The sequence below is a fragment of the Accipiter gentilis genome, chromosome 5 (assembly GCF_929443795.1).
Source record: "Accipiter gentilis chromosome 5, bAccGen1.1, whole genome shotgun sequence".
Lineage (NCBI taxonomy): Eukaryota > Metazoa > Chordata > Aves > Accipitriformes > Accipitridae > Astur > Astur gentilis.
In genome coordinates this window covers 45,759,864-45,784,510 of record NC_064884.1, presented here as the reverse complement: position 1 = coordinate 45,784,510, position 24,647 = coordinate 45,759,864, and the positions used below count along the sequence as shown (strand labels likewise).

At 38.6% G+C, this 24,647-nt stretch overlaps 1 protein-coding gene across 3 annotated transcripts in view; it reads left to right on the top strand.

Moving 5' to 3' along the window:
• Positions 1–24,647, top strand: part of IKZF3 (IKAROS family zinc finger 3) — a 51,877-nt gene that overhangs the window by 23,393 nt on the left and 3,837 nt on the right. For 2 of the 3 annotated variants that reach the window (XM_049800592.1, XM_049800591.1), the window contains exons 4-7: positions 10,716–10,976; positions 11,669–11,836; positions 13,550–13,666; positions 20,049–20,165. In XM_049800592.1, the coding sequence (XP_049656549.1) occupies positions 10,716–10,976; positions 11,669–11,836; positions 13,550–13,666; positions 20,049–20,165 (663 nt within the window). The remainder of the gene's footprint in view (positions 1–10,715; positions 10,977–11,668; positions 11,837–13,549; positions 13,667–20,048; positions 20,166–24,647) is intronic. The other variant, XM_049800593.1, reaches the window with a different exon arrangement.

Below are 24,647 nucleotides of genomic sequence, written 5' to 3'. Positions count from 1 at the left end.
AAATGGCACAAAATCAAATATATATTGTGTTTACTTCATTGCTTCACATACAGTTCTCTACAATCATTCTGATACCGGAAGCACAATAAATCTTAAATAGTTAAGCATGCTGTGCTAGTAGTCTAGGCTGTGCAAATATCGGTAGGTGTATTTAAATTTCTTCCTAAAGCCCAGCGCCACTTCAGTTGCTGTTGGATACTAAAATTCACAAATAATCTTAGCTTTCGTGTCATACCTACTATGTAACAGTAGCAGCTACGTTAGTCACTGAGCAGTCTCTGCGGGTCAATAACTATCTGTCTTAATTCTAGATAAGCGAAACCACATTCTGACAGTGCTGCCCTGGTGGGAGTATTATCGTTTGGGGATCACTAACCCTGGTAAAAATGAATATATAGTATTCTCCAGAATCACAGAATAGAAATATCATCAGTATTGGTGATGGCTCTTGGGAAATGGATTATATCCTGCCTACACCTGAAAAGTCTGTCTGTTTAAAGGAAACAAAAGAAAAAGCTCTATTTGGCACTTTTCCAGGTCTGATCACTAATACCCTCATTACATATCAATTGTAAAGATAAATAATGAAAAATGTTTGTGTGGTTCTCATAAATGTTAATTGTGGTATTCGTGATCCATCCCTTTTGTGAGTGAGCAATTCCACTTCAATATCTTCACAGTTCATCGTTGATGATAGCCCGCATCACAGAAAAATCTCCCTTTTTTTTATCCTGAATCCCTGCGTGATCCATGCCCACAGGGTTTGTTCCATCTGCTGAAGGCCCTCATGAGAACATGAGGCCACTGACTCATAGAGATCAAGCATTTGATAGCCTGCTTTCCACTGCCTTAATATGTCTATAACATGTTTTTCTTCAGTACAATTATGTCTGGTTTTTCCATGTTTTGTCAACCATTCATAGTATGTAGTAATCTTGCAGTTTCTGGGACTATCCATTTTTTGTGAGTATTGCGTTATTAATGGGTGACACTCTAAATACATTGTGGGGACTTATTCTGAGACTTTGAGCAGAAGTTGGAGCCTGGTCAAATCTAGATGTTGTCCAACTCTAGATTGGTGGAGCCTTTTATGGTAGGTCTGAAGAAAGCGGTACTGTGATCCTTTCAAAAGACTACAGAAACTTCATAAAGGCTCTAAATAAACTGGTGTATAGGGCTGAAACATGATCTCAACTGGTGCTTGTCTGGTGTAAGAAAATCCACTTTTTCAGCAAACAGTTCTATATTTGTACTTCTCTCAGCACATGCAAACACACTGGCTGATGTGTTGTTCATATGTCTGTGTTATAACTGACGAAGGTGAGATGCCGTTCAATGAAAACAATTCAACCTGTCCTATTATACACCCCTTTTAAAAGGGCTTAAACTATGATGATTGCTAAGTATAGGGCAAACAATTAGGCAGAAGGCTATAGTAATATGTTAATTAACAGCTTGATGGAGAACAAGGGGAGAAAAGAGAAAGAAAAAACCTTTTTTTGCCTCAAGGGAATGGAAGCTGCATGCTGTGGTGCACATGGTGTATGCTTGCCTGCAACCATAAAAATACACTGTTCCCATGGTGCTTCCTGTATCTAGTCTGAAAAGAGACAAGCAATGAGGCAGATAGGGGAGGAAGCACTTAATTTCCCTTGTTTCTTTATGTGCCCCTGACACTGTTACCTTTGGTGGCCAAAGTTGAAGTATCTTTAATTTAAAAATTAAATAAAAAACCCCACGTTCTTTCCTATGGGAGTCACAGTCAAGCACAAGTGTTTAATTATGTCTTAATTCCCTCATCTGTTGAGGCAGACAACTTTTTGGGTGTTATGAATGTTAGCTAGCTTTCATGGTTGTGAAATAAAAAGAAATAGAAGCCACATTTGTGGTTTATGGATGCTAATTGCTGCTGCGTTTAGGTGTGTGAAAGGGGGCGGTTAAAAGGCTGGAGTGAGACAGGGGAGGATGACAAACCCTTGCTTAGGCGCGTACTGAGGTTCCAGTGGTGCTGCTAGCACACGCACTTATCTGCTTGAAAAGGAAGTGCCGTTTTTTATCAGAATATTACATCTCCCAAGCCCAGATCGAGCCCTACCGCTCATGGGACTCAGGGGTTATCTCACAACATCAGCAGTACTTTGCTGCAGAAGTTCACTTAACAGGGGATTTCTGTAAGTGTTAAAACCAGGCAAGGAGTCTGTGCTGCTTAACTGTGTCAGGTCTCTCTGCTTTGGTGGCTACACATGAACTGAAAGTCCCATCTGAGTGTTATCAACAAAAGATCCTCTTGACTTTGTTTTAGCTCTTCGGTACTGTACTATCAGCAGCAGGAATGCTGCCAAGCACGTTCAGTGACATCAACACAGTCAGTTGTGTCACCACAGCCTGTAAATGATTGACATCTGCTTGGACCATCCTACACAATGGGTAGGCCAGAGCACCCATGGCTGGTACAGAAACTTGGATATTCTGATTGTTTTGAAATAATCAGAAAAGTGCAGCTATTCCTAATTCTAATTAACCCATTATAGTTAGTAGAAAACAGAATTTTCTTTTGAGATATCGTAGCTGTCGCTGTAAGCTATCAGACAAGACAAGGTCTGGAAGGAGAATGGATGCACAGTGTTATTCAATAGATAATGGACTCCTTTCCATAACTTCTAAAACTGCATTTTTCTTCACTTGTTCTACAGTGTATGTCTCAGCTTCATACAAAATAATTCTTTGAAATTAAAGGTGAGAGAAATACTTACTCCTTTGGCATCGAAATAAAATCTAGTCCAGGGTAGATGAGATGTGGTGTGTTCCCTCCCCACCCCCCAGCAGGAAATAAGCGAAGATTAAGAAAACGGCCCTAGGAACTCAAATCACATGTCATTGTAGAAAATAATCCATTTTTAGACATATGGGTTGGTGGAAAGGAAATCAGTTAATTAAGATGACTCACGTTTTGCCCCCAAACTAGGCTGTTCATTTGGCACAAAATGTGTGAGTTTAAAGGGCAGGTTTACTACTGTTTCTGCTGCTGGAAAGGTGTCGGAAAGCAGAAATAAATCCACAAGAGTCAAAACTTTGCTAAAACGCACCAAATAGTTCCATGAGCATTGGAATTGATGAAGCGCGGTTTCCAGTGGGCTTGTCTCTTGTTGCTGGCTTTTAATTGAATTATGCAAAGTTCGCGTCGTGTGCTAGACACCATGTTTTACTTCTGGTACCTCAGGCTAGCTTTGCCGTATTCTCAACACCGCCTCCCATCACACTGCATTCAAGTGCTCCAGTTCTTGTTCCTGTTTTTGTTCCTTCTGCTGCTCTGCAGGAGCTGTTACGAACTTTGTTTAATTCAGAGCTCAATTCCATATATTCTTGTTGAACAGTCTGTTGCTGCACCTCACCTGCCAAGTGTGCCAGCCACACCGACCGTTTCTCCTGATGCAGGAGCACCACCTCCAGGAGTGGTTCTGGGAGATGCAGGTACTCCTGGGCCATCTGTTGAACAGGCCAATCGTCAGAATAGAGTAATTCTGAGAAGCTTTTCCCTCTGCCAGATAGGATTGAATCTGGTGTACAGGTCTGAATGTTACTAAGGGAACACAGAGTGGATGCATATGCTTCTGTAGAAGACAAGGCTAAAAGTAAAACACAAGCGTTTAATTATAAAAACTTAAATTCGGAGAGAATATACTTGTAATCTAAAATTCAAGTCTCGGAATCTAGATTATTTACTACTGGAAATTTTTTTCTAGTTGAATCAAATCAACACACTTAGTTTTGTGAAGATTATGGTGTTCAAGGATTTTGAGCAACATCTTAACCAAGCTCCTGTCTTCAGTTTATAGGTGTTAAAATTCCATTGATATTTATCACAGAGTTCCCTGTTCTTCATATTGTTATATTTTCATATTATATTTTTCTACTGTCAAACACAAGAGTATATTGCACTGAAAGAAAGGCTTTGGGGAGATGAATTTAAAAAAGGCTAAATGAAACTACACTTTCAACTTCTCAGATATGAAGTTCATTTGAAAAAGCAGTTGACCAGCAATGATCATGCCTGAGTGGTCATATTAGTAATAGGTCCCTTGGTATAAATAATGAAGGCAATTATCTGAATTTAACATGTGGCCTTTTTCAGTCTGACTGTAAGGTCCAGATGTTCTCTGATTAACTGTCTAATTGAAGTCTGATTTAACGGTTGTGATTGTATATGGCTTTCTGGACTTTAGGAATTGTAATTTTAGAAATGTTTTCTATGAGTGATGTTATCTTAACCGTAACAGAAGGGAAGAACTCATACAGTTTCATCTTTTTCTGTGTTCTTTTTTTTAAGAGGGAGACTTTGAAGATATTAAGATTTGAAAGGATAATGTTAACAGGTGTCATAAATGAAACAAAATTAATCTGGGACAGGCTTTGGAAAATCTGGGCACTGTAGGCCCAGGGATGTGGGATGGTGTCCCCTCTGATTCTCTGTGCAACACTGGGGCTATAGGCAGTTGAGGAAAAATGGCAAGCTATTGACACCCTTTTTAATTAAAAAAATAAAAATAAAATCCTGTGATAGTTTTAGCATAGTACTAACCATAGTTTTCTAGCCCCCCGTCATGTTGTCTTAGGTAATAACATTCTGCTTCCCCAAATCCTGTTTGTAGTGTCAGTTAAACGCATTATTTTTCATGTCCTTTCCTAAATCATGGCCTAGTGCTGCCTGGTGTTGCTGTGCAGTTTTCTGTTTAACTCCAGCTTTGGTAGCTCTCAGCTTTCAATAACATTTTTCCTTTATCACTATTTCTGTTAGTATAACTTTAATATATTCAAAACCTTTTGAATGAAAGTCCTAAAAACCCCATGAGATTATTATTAGGCAGAAATTGGTAACAGATGGGAAATACCAGGTATGAAATTACAGATTTACACAGGAATATACATCTTTATGAGAAAAATCCTTGTATTTGAATAAGATGCTTTAAGAATCAGTTACATAATTCAAGTTTCCTGGCTCACATAAGCTTGGAGATGATGTGTGGTGTTTGATTTTTTGTTGCTGTTGTTGTTGTAATTAATTGTACAGCTAGATAAATTATACTGTGTTTTAATGATAGACACTGGTATTAATGAAGTAGAAAATACACATCCAAGTGCTTGGAAAATGATGCCTGGTTTGGTGGGTTTTTTTTTCTTTCCAGTTCTCAGTACTGCATTTCAATTTGATTTGTTTCTATTTTTGTTTCAAGTCACAATAAAAACAAGGAAACTCATTACCATAGAGCATGCACTCCACAAAGGGGAATTATGAAAGTTTCTCTCCTATTTTTAGAAGTGAAATTTCCACCAGGTGCATACTGCACTGGTTCATTTAGGTATTACCACTCAAGTATGCTTTATACAGTATCTAAACAAAATAGATGCTTGTTTTTTGTACAAAAATGGATACTGAACAACAGTACTAAGAAAATACTGGAAAGCACAAAGATAAAATAAAATCAAAGCCAGTATGTCTAAGTAATAATTTTTAGGAAACCAAGGAAGTGAAATCTATGGATTTCCAGTGCATGGTAGAACAGAAGTACTGAATGCAGTACTTGGGATTTTTAGCGCAGAAGAATCTGCTTCGGCACAAAAAGGCACCTCAGCTGAACACCGGAGTGGGACAAGTCCAGTGGCATTCGTGCTGTATGAGGGAGTACACGTTTATTGCCACTACGTCTTCATTACCGTTGTTGCCACTGCTGTCTAACTGAAAGCTGATACTGCTTCTAGGTGATTGCTTCTTCTTTTGTTGGCAAACAATGATCTCATAAAAGCATTGCTGCTGTTGTAAAAAAGGGAGCTTATCACTGGAGTCAAAGAAACAAAGCCAGGTTGGGCCAAAAAGGCTTGAACTCCTTTCCCTTCCCTAGAATTGATATCTGCAGTGGTGTAGAAGACAGACGTGGAGAAAAGTTGCCTTATCTCTGACTGTGTTGCCTCTATTAAAAAACCCAAATTATCTCATGTTGCTATGGTGTCACTTCACATTTTATAATTTCCCATTACTTATAGTCTCCAAATTTTCAATATATACATGTATGTCACATGTAATTGTTTTCTTCTTGTTATTTAAGGAAAGAAACTTAGGTATAGCATTGATTATTTTTTTTTTTAAATTATTATTTTTTCCCCAGCTTGTAATTTTGATGGGATGTACTGCAAATCTCTCTTTATTCATTAAGGAATATGGGTGTGTTTTAATTCATGACATACCTTCCCCCACAGTGCGTTAATTCCATTGTAGAGGTGTTTTTCGTAAACATGCAGGATTCTGACTTTAATTTGGAAACTCCACTGACTTTCTCAGTTTCACCATGTATGTCTGTTCTGTTTCAAGCTGGTTTAGGTAAAGGAATCTCGCATTCTGGGAGGGGATCTACTCTAGTATGTGTACGCTAGGTTTTGGTTTTATACTGCTATTTCTGGGGACAATTTGTGGAGATAACGGTGATGAATCATCGGTTAATACCTGTCAAATCCAGGTAGTCACGAGAAGCCTTCAATGCACACATGTATAGACTCCCTTCTTGTTCTTCGGCATCTGAATCCTATTAACAGCTGTCAAAACCTGGTAAACTATTTATATGCTTTCACAATTTGTTTAATTGGATAGTTAGGAAATGGCATACAAGAAAAGCTTTTCTTTTTTCTTTTTTTTTCTTTAGTCTGGCTGAACATCTGTAGCATTAGGGGCTCATTATCTCTGAATTGGCATAGCAAATCAGCAGCATCATTAAAATGCCACATTAAGATGATTAAGTTTCTTTGTTATCCAGTTGACTTTTTGCATGTGCTGAGAATTTCATGATTATGACCCCACTCCTTGTAAAACACTTGAGCAACATCACCCTTTTGTGCCATTGTCTTTAATAGCTTCTGGTTTTTATTCTTTGTGCTTTTCATAACCCTACTGGTAAACTTTGCTTAACAACAGTACAAAACTTATGTTATTTTCTCTATATTTGACGCCAAGGTCTTGGATTAAATACAGTAATTGGGGGTTTTTCCTTCTGAGACTTCTTTCTACAGAGAATAGCTAAGATAACACTCTAGCTTGCCCTAATTGTTTGCTGCTATTGACTTCTTTTTTTATTCATGCATTTTATAGAACATACACAAGCACTGTTCATGTGGTGGGTGACTCAGTCTGAAGTTGCCACCACAGCTTTATTTTGGATTTTTTCCAGAACCCATTGTTTTTACAGTGTTTCAGGTGAAACAAAAATATTACTCTGGAGTATGTCTTTCATCTTGTAATCATCTCCCCAGGAAATGAAACCATGTGCATCAGCCTTAACGCATCACACTGGTACTTTGTTGTGTAAAATCTACAACATTTTTTTCTGCAGTGTATATTACCTTCATGAACTATCTCAAGAAAAATAGTTACCTGGGTTGGACACCATGAATGTTTTTTTCCTCTTACAACCTCTTTACTTTCCTAAGCATAGAAGAGATGATAGCACTTCTTTCTTCAGCTGGGGGAACTTCATTAGTGATGTTAGGGATAATTGTGCTTTTCCTCAGTTAAATTTCCCTTTTCTACTTGAAGTTACAGCCACCTTCCTCTTGGTTAAGGTGGGCCAGCTTGGAAACTCCCTAATCTCATTAAAATATGTTGATATGATTTTTAAGTGACAGATACAAACCTTTCCACACAGTTGCCAGTCTCCTGATCTCACAGTATTCCCTGTGTGTCCCAGTACACAGAGAAAAAGTCAGGGCTGAAAAAGGAATTTGGTTGCTTCAGACCTCTGCAACCACTTGATTAATTTTAGGCTGACCTGTACTGAGCCATCTTTTCCTCAGGCTGCTTTGTACCAAAGCTTTGTTCTGTATTGCTGTCAGGAAGGCAGAGTAGACTCTAAACAATAACAGGTGTGTTAGGACAGAAAAATTCCAACACTTCTAACAATTATTTGGTTAAAAAAAGCCTCTTCCCTAGTGGCTTCTGCTGTCTGTTGTTCTCAGTCATCAGAAGGTGAATTTTTCCGTTGACGTTCTTCAAATGCCTACATGCAAACTGAAAAGCACTTGAGCTTTGGTGGGATATGACTGACAGCTGGAGTGGGATGTTTGTTGTGGGGAGGCAGCGGTGGAAAAGCCTTGATCAGAATTCAGGTGCATCCTTCTCTGTTACTATAAGAAAACACAAGTGTTGCAAGCAGTCAGCATGCAATATGGAAAATACAGAGGTAATTATTTTCCGCAGTGTAACCATAGGATGGCTTGCCCAGTTTGTGCCAGTCAGCAAGTGTTTGCCATGGGGAACTCAAACCAGCTTTCATGCTACGCTACATGAACACTGGCATAACTCTGTAAAAGAGTGAAAAGCTGTGAGCCATGAACTTGTGGTAAGAAACAGTAGAAAACGGTAGAGAAGCCTCAGTTGGAGGTTACAACTAGTCCTCCACTGCTAAGCACTTGCATTTGATGCAGACGAAAGGTGAGACGTTAAGTAGAAAGTGGGAATTGAAATTGTTTCTGAAAGTACCAACAAGGTGCAGCTGCAATGCGTACTTCCTTTTACCATGCTGTGCAGGATGTAGAAAATTATTTAGGAACTGCCTCCTTTTGAGAGGGAAAACAACCAACCAACCAACCAAAAAACTCCTTTTTTTTTTTTTTTTTTTGTTTGTTTTGTTTTGTTTTGGAAAGAGATTCTGTTGAAAGCTACTTTCAGCAACTGGCAATAATTTTTCCTTAGAGTGATGGAAATGGATGCATAAACTAATTCTGAAGGAGTCTTGATAGCAGAATCACCCTCACACCCTCAGACATGAAGTTGGCAGCAGAAGGTACCTGCAGAGGGAGACCCTGTTGCAGTGGAAGTAGGAATCCCCAGGATGTGAAGCAAAGCTAGTACTGAAGAAGGTGCAGAGAAAAAATGGCTCATTTGTAAGTGAATCTAGACCTCCCTGTGACCCTCTGAGCAAACACCCAAACCTGTGTGAGCTCTTCTGGGACCAGGGCAGTCAGTCCCAATACCAAGCTCTAAAAAACATCTAGGATAGGGGGATAAAAACACATAATATAGGGAAAAAAGCCAGCCTTCTGTGGATATCATCATCTAGGGAGAGCACCAAGAAGAATCTCAGAGTTCTCCACACTACTGTGGATTCTTGCATAGGATGAAGAAATTATCACCCACCTGTTTCTTCCACCTCACTTCAACCCAAGGTAAGATAGATTGGCTGGGCTTAGTGCAAACATTTAGGATAGGGGAGTGATTTTCTCACTAAAATATAGTTGAAAATTTTGATTTCATGAAAGTATTGGTTGCTAGATCTTTATTTTTCAGTGCTGCTTTTATGTTGCCACCTCATTTTCGCTGTCACCCATTGTTTGTTCTCCGCATTTGATGTGGTTTATTACTCAGAACCGGAGCTAATACATATTCAGCAGTCCATGTTCTGTACTTTGGAGAAAGGACAAGTGATTAAGTGCCATATTTAACTGTCTAACCCTCAGTTTGAGAGAGGAGCAGGTGGCCATGAGAACAATACTTTCAAACAGGAAACTGTATTTTATCTCTTAGTGCTCTTCTTCACTTGGTAGCTTGAGGCATAACTCAAGTTTCACCCATAGCCTAGCTCTTGTCTAGATGGAAAAGTCAGCTTTAAGCAGAAAAAAGCTGTCCTGTCAATTAGTAGGGATTTTAATGCAAGTGCTGGTAATGCTGGAGTTAATAGTGGAAAGGAAATTCAGCAACCTAAGTTGGGAATCATCAGCTGTTTATATAGTGTGACCGATTTGCTTATATTTATACATGACAGCATTATTGTTAGTAAATTATTAGCTACTTGTTACATTCTCCTCTTGTCATAAAACTGCATTCATTTAAGGCAATGTCTTTGGTTTTCTCTGGCCATGGCTACAGGTCCAAGAATATTCAAAGGCCATGGATGCTAATCTTCGTGAGTCTTTGGGTTCTTTGCCACATATTCACAATATGACTTTGGGCAAATCTTTTAACATTTCTGGGATACACTCATTTATCAGAAAACCTTTACTCTGCATCTGCTAGTTTTACTCACATAGTAACCTTATGATACAGGATTATTGGATGCTCCTCACACATTTGAGATCTTTGGGTAAAAATTGCAATTTGCAAGTGAAAATTAGGATTGTTGATTAGGCTTAATTGATGAGAATCTATACCATGGGAGCACTGGAAGTCTTATACTGGATCAGACACATGTCTTGGGCATGTCTCAGGCATGTCTCAAGCACCAGGGGTTCCACAGGAAGATATAAGTATCCTTTTTAATTTGTTTCTTTCTGTATTTCCAATTCACAGGAATAGCCTGTGACACTAATTTCTACAGGCTAATTGTGAGTTGTGGGAATAAGTATTTTCTTTTGAATTCTGACTAGTACCCTGTAATTGCAGGTGATGTTTGTACTGTATTATACTTTCATAATGTCTAGAAGGAAATTATCCACCAAAGGTAATTAACAGGCAGGTCAATATTTTTAAAGGTTATCTCACTGTGAGTGTCTTTAAGTGTACATGACCCATGAAGATTCATCTCTGAACTGCATTTCTTCAGCTTTGGGTATTGAAGTAAAACTTTTAGGAAGATTGATAATGTAATTTTATATAATTTTTGGTGAGTTTTCCCTAAGATACTTCATTGTGCCTAAGATGAGCATTTTTTCACTTTTGTGCTTTGTTTTACCTGCAGATGATGTGATTAAAGTGAAAGGTGAATACAGTGAAAGAGAGGAGAGTGCTTTAAATTCAGAGCCTATGGAAAACCCAGAAGAATCTGAAATGCCTTACACCTATCCCAGAGAATATAATGAATATGAAAGCATTAAACTGGAAAGACACTCTGGTTCATATGACAACGTCAGGCCAGCTAGTGGAAAAATGAATTGTGATATCTGTGGATTAGCCTGCATTAGCCTCAATGTCTTGATGGTTCATAAGCGTAGCCACACTGGTAAATATTCCTATGTTATTCTTATAAGAGCTGAATTCTGAAAAGATAATAAGTTGTAATCTAGACTACTTATTTAAAAAAATGATACCAAAATCAGGATTTCCTTGTTCTCTCCTTGATGCCACATGTAATCTCTAGCAAGTTACTCACTTTTCTGTGCCTCACTTTACCCACCTTTCTTCTTATCAGGATTGAATGTTAGTAAAAGCATATTTGTGAGGCATTTTAAGAATTTTGGATGAAAGGCACTATGTCATTTAAGTATTTCAGCCACAAAACACAAGTTAGATTGGTTTTGTGCTGCCATTTCTAGTCTGTGTATGTATTTCTCTTTGTGCTATACTTCGGCAACAAACCAATTAGCATCTTAGGTTTCAACCTGCAGTAAGATAAGACTTTTTTTTTTTTTTTTTTCTAAAAATTGCTAGCTTGTTGGAATCAGCCTCCTCCAGAACACTTATTTCCATGGAAAAACTGTACAGTGTTTTCCATAGTTGTACAAATGTTACAAGAAGCTCTGACACCAGAGCTGCATGTAACTCCCACTGAAGTCAACGGAAGGGCTGTGTGTGTTTCTATAGAAAGAAATTGATCCAGTATCTCATTCTTTCCTCTTCCAAAAAGGAAAGGGTATGAGGATAGCACGATACCCACATAACCATTAAATGTCCTTTTTTGTATGTCATTTTAAGGTGAACGGCCATTCCAGTGTAATCAGTGCGGAGCTTCCTTTACTCAGAAGGGTAACCTCCTCCGCCACATTAAACTACATACAGGGGAAAAACCTTTTAAGTGTCATCTTTGCAGTTATGCCTGCCAAAGGAGGGATGCGCTAACAGGTCACTTAAGGACACATTCTGGTAAGTGACTTCAAAGACACTTCATGTGTTTTAGATGTGTGTCACTAGGACAGTAGGCGTGGAGAATAAAGAGTCAGTCAGCAAAGTTTGCTCAGCCGGTCTAGTTTTGAAGAGTCGACAAATAGCAGTGACCACTCACTCTGCCTGCTGTGCTGATGGAACCATCTCAGGACTTGGCTCCACTCTTAATGCAGAAAGAGAGCACAGGGAAACCCACTGTCACAGCTGCGTGCTGTGAGAAACGGCCAGCCTTGATACCTGCTTGCACAAAATAACTCCTTTGTATTTTCAAATGAGTGGAGCTAGCTAGGCCAACAAGCTCTGAATTTGAGGAGTAGTGGAAAGACATGCTTTGCTGGGACTTTCTTCTGTTCCTGACCTGAGCTGTTAGGATAGCTCTAGGAGCATAATCCAGGACAGCATGACTATTGCCAGTTAACACCTCGCTGTTGCGTAGTGCCTTTCATCTGAATGTCTTAACATGCTCAACAAATGCCAGTGTTTTTTCTTAAGACTGGTAGGGTGTTCTATCCATTTCAGATGGGAGAAATGGAGGCATAGAGCTGAGGTGACTTGAATAACAAGCCAGGTATAAATTGATTAATCTTAGTTCCCCCAGTTCTACAAGAGCCAGGTTGTGCTTACTCTTTGATTTGTGCATATCCTGTGTTATACAGCGACCTAGAAAGAAAACATTTATTCTAAATGATGTTATCTCTGCACTGCACTTTACAGGGAAAAAAGTTCAACCTCACCAGGAATCAAAGTTAAAAATGAGATTATCTGACATGGATAAATGAGATTCTGATTTAATCAAGACCCACCACAGTGGTGGTAACTGTCCCCACCAGCACAATGCTAAAAACATCATGTTTCAAACACATCGTGTGGTTATTGTGACTGAAGTTTTTAAGAGCTGACTTACTAAACAGTATAAAGAAAATCTCTTCAAGTGAATCACATAAATAAGTGAACAATTGCATTAGCAGTAGGGAGTATGGTCTTTTTGCACAGTGTACAGTGTAAGGCTAGTTATATTTGTGCTGTACAGGTATGATATTGTGCCTGGGTGTGTTAGAGGATGTCTATTCACAAAACAGTAATGAGACGATTTAGGAAGTGCTTCCAGTCCTTGTGTATGAGGCACGGGGAAAGGCTGCATGGATATCTTGAGTTACAAACAGGTTTGCTTTAGCTTAAATGAATTGGGAACATAATTCGCTGTACCATAAATGCCTTTGGAAATGAAATTTAACCTCACATATGGTTTTGGTTTGGTTTAACTTCATTGGTTTCATGAAATCCTTGATAGATCCTGTATAGGCAGGACCTAGGTCAGGCAGTTAGGACAGTTGCACTCCCGGTTTAGCAGTGGTACAGTTGGTCTTCCCTAGGGAAGTTACTCCAAGAAAAGTTGTCAGCTAGAGCAGGGCTGTAGGAACCTGAGCTCCTGGGAACAGTGTCTAATTGTAAGTCCTCTTCTTTTCTGGTGCTGAGCTCAGGGGATGAAGAGGAACTCTGTGTGTCTGTTGGGTTTCACCCTTATGTAACCCTAACTTTGTGATAATTATAGTGCTCATAAACTTAACAGAAATTTAAAACATTGTCCATGAGCTGAATATATGCTATTAGTAACTATATACTTGAATGTCAGGGAGACAGTGTTTTAGTAGTCTCTTGTGGTTATTTTATACTGCGCTCTTATTTTTCTAGTGGAGAAGCCATACAAATGTGAGTTTTGCGGAAGGAGCTACAAGCAAAGGAGCTCATTAGAGGAGCACAAGGAGCGGTGCCGTACTTACTTGCAGAATGCTGGCATGTGTGAGGCTGGTGAGTTTATCACATTACAGTGGTTTTGGTTTTTTGGTACATCACAGTGTGTAAAAAAGGGCATCTGGTAAGCTGTTAATTCACAGCCTGAGAACAGTTTTTACCACAATTATTTTCAGTAACCTAAGGGGCTGTAACATCTTATAAAAGGGTCTGGTTTAATGCATCCCTCAGGCAACTAGTTAAAGAATGCTTTTATTTTAATCGCTTTTTTATTTCACAGTTACTTTGAATAAAACATCTAAAATACCTTGTACACAGCATTTCTGTAGGTGACACTCACAGTAAGTTAAATTATTCCTACATTAATGCTATTATGTGGCTTATTTTATTGGATGAGTTGATGCCCATGGTTGTTGACAACAGTTGTTCACATGTCTTAGTCCATTTGATGCTTCCTTTTCTTTAGAATATGAACTGTTGGTCAGAGTCAGTTAGAATTTGCAGATGTTTCAGTGGCATGGATCTAGGGCATGGAAATGGGGTGGTATCCCGAAGATCACTGATAGATCAGCTTAGGAGATAGTGAGAAGTAAGGGACTTCTTTAAGTACAGAGCTGCCTTTGACAAAGGCTGAAGATAAAATGTATCAAAACACAGTTTTTCTTACTTTCCTTTTTGCAGTCTCAGTGCTGCAGTTCTGAAAATACTTCGGTGAAAAATAACTGCCATAATCTTTGAGCCTGCTTCGCCTGAATATTTCAAATCCTAAAATGAACTTGTGTGATTTAAGTCCCACAATACACCAGTAAGTCAGGAAAAAATTACTTTTCCCATTCAGAGTCAGGGAGTGGTTGTGACCTCCCAAAAGATTATACAACTAATCGGTAGCAAAGCTGAGGCTACAGTTTCAGAATTCAGGTTCCCATTCTTTTCCTATGCAGCCTTAAAAAACCAACCAAACAATAACTTTTTAAGGACTAGAGCTTCCTAGTTTTGATTATGAATTTCAAATTGAATTTTCTTTTCAAGGAAAAGGCTAAACTCAGTTTTCAGAGAAGAAAACTAAAATGTTAAATTATCCTGAGAGACCTGACAATGTTAACCAAGGCCCTTTAATAATAACAACAACAACAACAATATTGTATTTAGTGATATGATTATCAAGCAAAGATTCTGCAGGCATCATCACAAGCTGGGCCTGAAAACCAGTGTGAAGACCCATTGATACATGATGATAACTATGTGGGTACAAGAGTCCTTACCCTATGCAGAGTGAGTAGGTTGGTGTATCAGGCTTTATGACACATGCACACACAAAAACCGCCATAAAGAAACAATGATTTAATGAAGTTAGAGTTTTATAGTTTTTCATGGACTATCTTCTTTTCAGCAAATGACATGTTTTTAAAGCATTAGTAAAAGTAAATGGTTATCAGAACGTCAGCAAGTTTTGGTTTTCATGAGAACCCATACATATTGTAACTGTGGTTTTATGTTACAGTACATACTCCCATGATGGCAATCACTTTGAGATGTCCACGACGTGAAAATGGAAAACATGATACCTACTATAGATTTCTGCTTTTAAATGATTCTCATGGTTTATATTAATTTCAGAATAGCAACATTTCACTTATCCCGAATCTGTTATGTAGTACTTACTGTAGTAGTACAGTATGCCTTAAATTGGTCACAGAGGAAATGTAAATTTCCAGTATGACATGATGTGGCTGTACCCTATGCCTTTAAGACCTTCACACTTCAAAAAATATTGCAGTGTTTTTAGTGGAGTAGTAAGTTTTATGAAAAACAGGAACTCCAGTCTTGCTGAGGCATTTCCATTCAATTCTCTGGTATCAGCACTATGTTAGATGACAGAATCAGAGAGGGGGGGGGGAAAGCTGGAAAGGACCTCAGGAGGTCATTTAGTGCATTTGATTTGTTTTTTTTTCCCCTAAGTGTAGCATTTTGCACTTGTGTTTAGTGAACATCATTTTTTGATTTCTGACCATTTTCCTACTTACCTGCATCACTTTGAATTTTGGTCCTCTCTTCTGAAGTCCTTGCAACCTTCTCATATGAAGCCATCTTTACACACAAGTATGGTCTACATGCCACCATCCATTAACTAATTAAAGTATTGACAAGCATCAGGACAGTAGTAACCATTCTAGTTGCTTTTTAGTACAAGGTTTGCATGTTCCAAGTGTAGCAGTGTGGGAATATTTCTGAAAGAAAGGTTTTATGTTACAATATTGTTAGAGCGTTGCTCAGTCCCCGATAACAATCTCTGGTCACATTGTTCTCATTGCACAATAACCCACCTCTCTGTTCCACTCTCCATTATTTAGTGACCACATAGAGATGCTACAGGAAGCAATGCCTCTAATTTGAGCTCTGCTTTATACTTTAGGGTTTTGTTAACGATGCCCGCATGTTCTAAAATTTATACTCACATTTATGGTGTGACAGAAACCACACTATGGAAACAATTCAGTACAGGCTAAATGATTGTGTGTTTGTGCTTTGGGCTGGAAGAAGAGTATGCACTCTCTGTACATCTACAGAGTGACATGATGGCTAGGTGACAGCACTGTTTTAGAGAGGTGGCTTGTCAGCCAGCAATTACAAAAAAATGTAAGTAGTCATTCATAAGGAATAATCACATTTGCACAAAAATTTTCCTCTGGAAGTGTTTTATAAACATAAGATCACAACTGAAATGTACACACCACTGAGGTAGGCAACAGTACTCGGAAGCACCACAGAGATATCTCAGGTGGTGATGAGGGAAGGCCATAATCAGTTGCAAGTGTTAGCTAAGTAGGAGATGGTGACCCAAGTTTAAAAGTGGTCAGGACATTGGAGCTAAACCTCATCCTACTGCTCTATAAAATACTGTGATTAGGAGCTTGACTTTCCATATAATTCCAGAGGCACATGCGAGAGCACTGATCAGATCTGAACAAGAGGGAAGAGGGTGATTTAATTGGTTGTTTAATTGGTTTTTGTTGTTTTCTGGCCACGCACTTGAACCATCAAGTATTTAGCTTGCAGGACATTTAAAGATCACAGGCTGAAATAGGTTAAGTGCTTTAGAAGTCTAGATTTTCTTTATAACTATTTGTTTTTTCTCAGAGTAACTTTGAGCAAAGCACTTGACCATTTCTGTCAGTCCAGCCTGAAATTTATTTTTAGATACATGTTACAGTTAGATAATTAGTTCTTTAAACTAATGTCACGATGTGCAGTGGAATTATCCAGTGGGTAAGGTAATTGAAGAGGGAGATGGGGCATGATTATTTCTCTGAGAAGTCTTTAGAGAATTTTGAGTGATTAAAAAAAAAAAGTTTCCTAAGTACTGAGTATTATTCTTGGTTTGTTTAATAAGTGATCCAGAAGAAAGAGGTGGGTGAGATAATTTTAAGTTCGTTTTTGGGTAGAGAGAGCAGTGTTGTGGGAGAGAACCAGCGTAACCACTTGTGTCTCGATGGGAGCAGATACTGTTTCCCTAAGGCTGTATGATGAAGATATTGTCAAAGACCTTTTGTGGCCCATAAATAGAGATTTTTTTTTTCTTTAGGGAAAAATGGCTGTTAGCAAGGAGTAGAAAATCTTAAATGTGAAAGAAAAGACCCTCAGCGTTAAAATAAAATGGCAGACAGACATCAGGCTGGAAGATTGATACTTACAGATGTCCCAGAATATATTATGTAGGTCAATAGTTACTGTCTCTTCAGCAATCTCGTCTGAGTAAAGACTATTGTTACCTCTGCAGGAAGCCACTTGTCTGCCCTCTCGACACTAATTTAATAAAGTTCCCTTGGTGGCACATAAATAACATTGACAAGACAAGTAGTCACTGATATGCTACGTGTAGCTTCCAGTGTGTTTCTAGAGCTGGCTAAGAGGACTTACAGAAACTTCACTCTTTTGAGTTCTGTCAGAAGATAGAGAAAAAGATTCTGAAAATGTGAAATTAAAGCTTTAATAGAACATGAGTACAACTCATGAAGTTAAAGATTGAGGAAAAAAAAGGAACTAGAAGAACAAAATAAGAAAAATGAAGAAATGGTAGGGACCAGGGAGCTGCTTTTACAACATGGATGAATTGTGTTTTCTTTCCTTTTTTTCTTTATAACGTAAATTTTTTTATATACAGCATTGTTTGTATTATTATCTTGTTCAGGGTAGTTGTGGGTTGTTGGGGTTTTTAAAATATAAATTACTATTATTAATGACTTGTGCAATGATCCTGTTAAGATTACAGGCTTTCTGGGTTGGGGATAGTTCAAACCTTGAACGGCATTTATCTGAATAGCTCAGAAAGCATATTCCAGTTTTTGGAGCATGAGAGTTAAACGGAACTTCTGAAATTAAAAAATCCCATAACATTAGTCTCAAGAATGAACTAAAGCTTCTGGCTAAAATCCAAACGGATGATTATGTTCTGCCTACCTAACTTTCCCTTATAGTTTCAAGCTAATCTGATATTTTGACTCACTTTAAGTAAACTGTTACGTAGTGTCTTGGTATTTCATGCTGGAAGCAGGTGCATTTTAACAGTTGACGAATATATTTATGTAAGTCTCTAAACATACTAGAGTAATTTGGAATAAAAATCAGACTAGAAAAGCAGTATGTTATTACCTTTAAGGCATTGTGTCTGCATGCCCTCTGCGGGTCTGGTTATCATGTATATCATGGGGTTGCAGCCTGATGAAACAGGACTAAGGTAGTGCTGAGCTGAGCCCTATTATCCCATCCATCCTGAGTCATATTCATGGCTAGTATTTGTGGCATTGAGTACTTATGAAGCACTTTACATTTTCAAAATGCTGAACAAACATTAACAAATAGTTCTGGCTGAGGTTTGGCGAGTCATGGTTTGTGCTGACTGAAACTCATATGATATCAATAACAGCAATAATAAACAAGCAAGGAGTGACTGACTTTGAAATTTATAGGGAAATGCTGCACACTAAGCTATGGAAGGATGATACTGCATTTTTATCACTTGCTGTACTTGGCAAACTGCAATTTAAGTCCAATAGTTAATAAAACTGCGTTTAGCAGGACTGAAGTGATACCAAAGTGCTTGTTATCATTTTCCTCTAGCATTACTTCTCTCTTATGTAGATTATGCTTCATATATGTAGGTATGCTAGTGCAATAGTACAATAACACAGCAGCCAGGATTATTTCACGGTAAGATCTGACCTTTTGTATTAGCTTGGGAAAGTAAATTACCCTTCCTTGTCTTTGTTTTCCTCTACTTAGATACCAACTCTTAAAGGCATGGGCAGTCTCTTAAAATGTGTCTAGTTTTTACCACAGTGGTCTAATGCTGAAACTTTTGGTGCCACATTTTAATATAAAACTACCACTACTGATACTTGTTCTTCAGGCGAGAGCAAGCTTTTTTGGGGGGGAAGCCGCAGCAGTTATATTCAGTATTAGTCTGGCAGTAGTGATATGAGGTGGCAGTCCTTCAGCTTGGCTGATCCAGCTCAAAAGCCTGTGCAGCCTCCATGAGGTGAGAGCAAGCAGTAATTTCCGTGAAATGATGGGCATTGGTTAGCACGGCTAAAGGAGAACTCTGGAAAATGGTAAGATCCTTAAAACAAGTCAGTGGCCCACTCTCAAAAGAGTGATTGTAGGGCACGTGTACTTTTCCTAAAATTAGAAATTCTGGAGGTTGTAATGAGCTTTAAAACACCTAGTGCTAATGCTTACAAGGGTGCCAGGGAGAAAACATTCTTAATTAGTTTTAGCTGTAGCATTTAGGAAAAAAAATTAAGTGATAATGACACCTGGAAAAAAAATGAGTTAGAAGTGAATATTGAAAGTTTATATTATTTTGATTTTAATGGAACATTGATATATTTCACACAAGTTTCTTAGTGATGAGTTAAGAAGACATCTACTTATGACTGATATCTAAAAAGTGTAGCAAGAGGGCTGAATGTCTTATACTGAAGTTTTGAAGCACTGTGTCAGTCTGCAGGTGTCACACAGTCTTACTCAGAATAAAAAAGAAAGGCTAACAGAGGTTATATCTCCATCTACGTTTTGCAACCAAGCCTTCCAGCCAGTTTATTTTATACTTCCTCTTGCTAATGAAGATACTGGGTTTGTATGGTTTATGCTCTCCTTGCATGAGCTCAGGACTGCAAGATTAGTGTCTGTTTCTGTGCTTGCTTCCACTGACCGCAACTGGTGCCCAAGACGCAAAGAGCAAGAACGACAGAAAAAGCAAAACAAGTTTACATCAGATCTCCAAACTGTTTCCTCCCAGTTAGTGTGGCAAACTCCGGAGACTAAACCATTCATCTCTTCCTTTTTTTTTCTTTTTTTTTTTTTTTTTTTCCTTTTCACCTACGTGTGTTTTTTTTGTTTTGTTTTGTTTTTTTTTTTCTTTTCACATTTTCCAAACTAGCAAGCGTGGAGGCAAGGCACATCAAGGCAGAGATGGGGAGTGAAAGAGCCCTTGTGCTGGACAGGCTAGCAAGCAACGTGGCAAAGCGAAAAAGCTCAATGCCTCAGAAATTTATTGGTAAGAACAAAAAACCTTTTCACGTGCAACACTTAAATATGTGCAAGTTGGTAACCTATAGTACAATGCCTCTAATTTTTTTAAATACCCTTCTCAAGTTTATAATCTATTCTAATACAAGAGAATGTAAATAAAGTAATTTTTATTATTCTGCTGGTTTTTTAGTGATTTGTTGTAGGGTTTTGATTAAAATAAAAAGAATATATTCTGTTAGATACTTAAACTGGATAGAAGCTACTACTATGCTTTGTGTCTATTTGTGTAGGCAATTTATAAATATCTCTTATGAGCTTCCATGTGTTGTTTTCTGTACCTGTGCATTTGAAATGTTTTCTGCTAGGTTCTTTACAGGAAAAGAACAGGAAGGTTTAATGCCATTAAGAGCCAAGTGCTCTTTCTAGTGAGCAGGAGATGAAGATACTTCCAGGATGCATGTGTGGAATAAGGCCTAAAGGCAGAAAAGTATTGGATTTCTGTTAGTAATCCTACTGAATTTGAATATGATTAAAAACTATCAAATCCTTTCTTGTGGTAATTTAAGCAACAAGATGTTTTCGTAGTATTTTCTTTGCATTTAATTTTATATGATCAGGGTTTGGCATGCTGGGAATCTTAAATACTAGTTTGACAGGTTCTGTGTTTCAGTGGATGCCTGATCCTCTTGGCTAGTCTTATTTCATTAACTTGCCTTTTAAGTATATAAAATGCAACTCTTGTGTCCTGAGTAAAGACTTGTCTTAGGCAGCAGTTATATTAGTACTAGCAATGCCTTATTTTTTATTCTGTATGGCTCTATAAGGTACTGAGTGCTTATTTTTCTTAATATAAACTTTACCTTCAGAATAGGGGCCTGTGTGGTGGCTGGTGTTCACACACATGGCTGGGGAGGGGAGAAGCGTGGGGCTGAGTGTGTAGGCAGGGATCAGCTGCTGTCAGACAGACCCACCTGGCAGAGGGATGTTCTGAGGACCTGTCTTGAACGTCTGGGGCTAAGGTCCAAACCTAGGAAAAGGTATGCTGCTAAATCCATGCATATATACATAAAAGCAACTTAATTTCGAAGGTAATGTAGCTCTTACTGGATTTGGTGGGTAGCACTGGACTTTCATCTATAAAAAACGGTTACTTTTATTTAGACATCTTAGTATGGCTTTAAAAAGGTCACCTTTTTACACAGAAGTGAAGTCACACCAGCAAACTCCATCTGAGTGCCTTTGGGTATTTAATATTGAAACTGTTGACTGTGTGATTTAGACCTTACATGTCATGCTGTGATTCAAACAGTAATACTAATGCAAATGTTTTTGAAAATCTTCAGCTTCCTTTTTTTAGCACTGAGATCAGGTTCACCCTATCTTGTTTTACAATTGCTACCAAGTCAGTCTTTATGTATTTTATTAAACACATCTGCAGCAGGACACAACCATTCAGCATACGCTTAAAGTTAAGTGCTAGTGGTTTTCCAATTTGTTTTCCCAGCATACTAGTTACCATATGGAATAGATCCTTTTTTGATTTGTGATTGTGCTCAGTAATGTGGTCTGCAGATGGCATAAACTGATACTGTGTCGTGCAAGGGGTTTTGTGGAGAAGCTGGAGGACGGCAGGGCAGTGCACCTAAAGGAACAAAATAACCGATTTCTGAAACTTACTGTTTTTCTAGAACCTATGTGATTGGCATGTTCTTGTTAAGTAATGTGTGAAAAAATTACTCACTCGGTCCCTTTTATCCCTGGGAAGTATGTTTGCAAGACCAGTGTGTGCGACCTTGATTTGACTTTTGTGACTTTCTGAACTGTATGTGTAGGAGTGCAAATCTACCAGGACAGCTTTGTGATTTCTTGGGAAACAGTGTTCTCAGAATGGGTGCTGATTTTTCATTTTGTCAGGAAGAAGGGATAGAGATGTATACTAACAAGGCATCTTTGTTTGGCTCATTTCTGTGAATGAAGTCCATTGATCAGAAAAAAAACCCCTTTATTATTATTTGAGGGCTCTACAGAGATTCATACAAGCACCAGGAGTCTTGCCCGCTTTATTTTTTCACGTTTTTGTCTTCAGTAGCTACCTCGTGTGCACAAGTATGAGTCTCAAATAAGGACACAGATCAGCAGACCGTATACTTGACTCTTAACCTCTGCACTAGGCCCCCCTTCAAAGGCTTCTCTTGCAAAGATTTTGTCCTCAACTTTTCCTTTAGTTATGAGGGGCAAGGATTTGAATGGAAGTTTATGGTTTTGTGTTTCCTATTTTGCTGTGGATTTCTATTTTGCATGTATATGGACCAAATCTTCAAACCTTGGCTTTTTGTATTTCCTGGTTTGATTAATGAACAGATATTTATTAAAAAAAAAAAAAAACCAACAAAAAACCCCCAAATAAAAATAGCCCAGCGGAATAGATACCTGTGGTGATGGTACTTCAGTGCTGCATAAAACAATCGTTGGTCTGTACCTTCTGTTGACACAAGCCAAAGTAACCAGTGCAGTCAATGCATTTCTGCCAGTTTACACCAGCTGAACATCTTGGCCCACAGACTTCTATTTCTTCCTTTTTAAAAACAAGTTCTCCCTGAGATCAGAAGTAAAAAACGTCTCTCTCATAGTGGTAAAAGTGCTAGGGCAGTTCTGATACAGTAACAAATACCATTATCCCCCAGTGTGCAAAGTCTAATGAGAAATTGCCTGCTTTGGTTAGCACAGCCGCAGAAAGCAGGTTCACTCCCTGTTTCCAGTGTCCACACCTCATCAGGTTGCAAAAATCTATGTACATTTTAGAGTAAGTGAAGCATCACTGAGCAGCACATGAGTATGTGTCATATGCTATGGCTCATGTGTGAATTTTGAAGGGGAAGGCTTTTGCATTGCACTGAGACAAAAAAAAAAAAAGAGGAAAGATATTCTGCTAACCAGTGCTGCCTTGCAGATGAAACACTAGAGAACCTGTAAATTTAATTTTTAATGTAGTGTTTTTCAATAACTTTGTGGCACTTCGCCTGGTGCAGATAGCAGCTTAATTCAGAATAATCTATTATATTGTCCTGCTGGCTGTGAAGATAAAACACCAACTGTTTTCGGCACAGTCCCTCTTACTCATCCCCCAGTCTCCATATACTCCTTTCCTGCTTTCTAAATCATTGATACCAACTTTCTCCTGACTGATTGCTGCTGGTTTTGAGTGAAGCACTGATCTGGCATTTTGTCTCTTTCCATGGAAAAGTTTGCTGTATTTGACTGAGGGGAGACAAAATAAATAATCAAGAGTGGCCCCCCCAACTGATTGATTGCGATATGGTGCCATAGCTTCTGGATATATGATTAGCACTTTCTCTGGCACTTTCACGCAGATTCAGCCTACCTAAATACAGGCATCTCACTGAGGTATCGAAATCAGACGTGTGCTTGCCTTGGGGTGTCTACTGAGACAGTAGGGGGAGAGAGAAAGACGCCATTCTTTATGTAATGCCTTTTCCTCCCAAAGAAATCTTAGAAATGTTGTGGTCTAGTTTACAGCCTGATTTCTTGCCCTCTTGTATAAGTAGTCCGCATCTGATGTGCTGTGGCCTTTTTAAAGTGTACAGCAACATGACATGTTAATGTATGTCAGAAGAGCATTTGGGTATTTGCATATGATATAACTCGTAATTTAAGGGAGACAGAATGGGCTATTGTGGGGACTTCAAAAAGCCACCAGGATACTGGAATGACAAAATACTGCGAGAGCCTCAGTGATCATACATTGGGTGCTTGTGTCTTACCTTATGACAGTGAATCCTAACCCAAAAGTTGTAGGGAGTCCTGTCTACTTTTGCTTTTGTTGCTCTTTTTTTTTTTTTTAAATTTCAAATGTGTTCACATCTTTCACCTGCCTGGAGCTGGTTTTATGAGTCATACAAATGTGCTATATCGTTTTGTTTCCTTCTGTGTAAAGCTGGATAGTAAGTTTTGTTGAGGGTTGGAAGCAGTTACACTCTTGTGGTTCACTAACCTTTTGAGTGTTTTATAAGAGAAACGTGAGCTCCTGGTTTTCTGCCTCTGCAGTGAAACCTAATGAGTTTCATATACATTGAGTCATGGTGTTGACAGGTGACTGATAAACATCTGCACTATTCAAGTTACCGTAACTAAAAGATGAGTGGATCTGATGTTTGCAAGTCACTTGCACATGAAACATTTGGTCTGGTCCATGTTTTTTAAAACTATGAACGATTTTGTTGTATGTAAACACAGAATTCAGTTACTTATTTCTAGCCATTCACCAAAAAAGTGACTTTAGTCCTTTTGGGGTGCAGTTTTATTTCCTCCCTGCACCTGGCATAGAGAAAACTAGTTGCAGTGCGCTGCCCAGCCCACCCTCCCTTGCCTTAGTCCTTGCTAGAAGAGGCGTAAGCAGAATTTCAGGTACGCACTCTTAGCCCCCCTCCTGTTCTGTCTAATTTAGAGCTTTCAGAGCCCTAGCACAGCCAGAGAGGAATACGTTTCA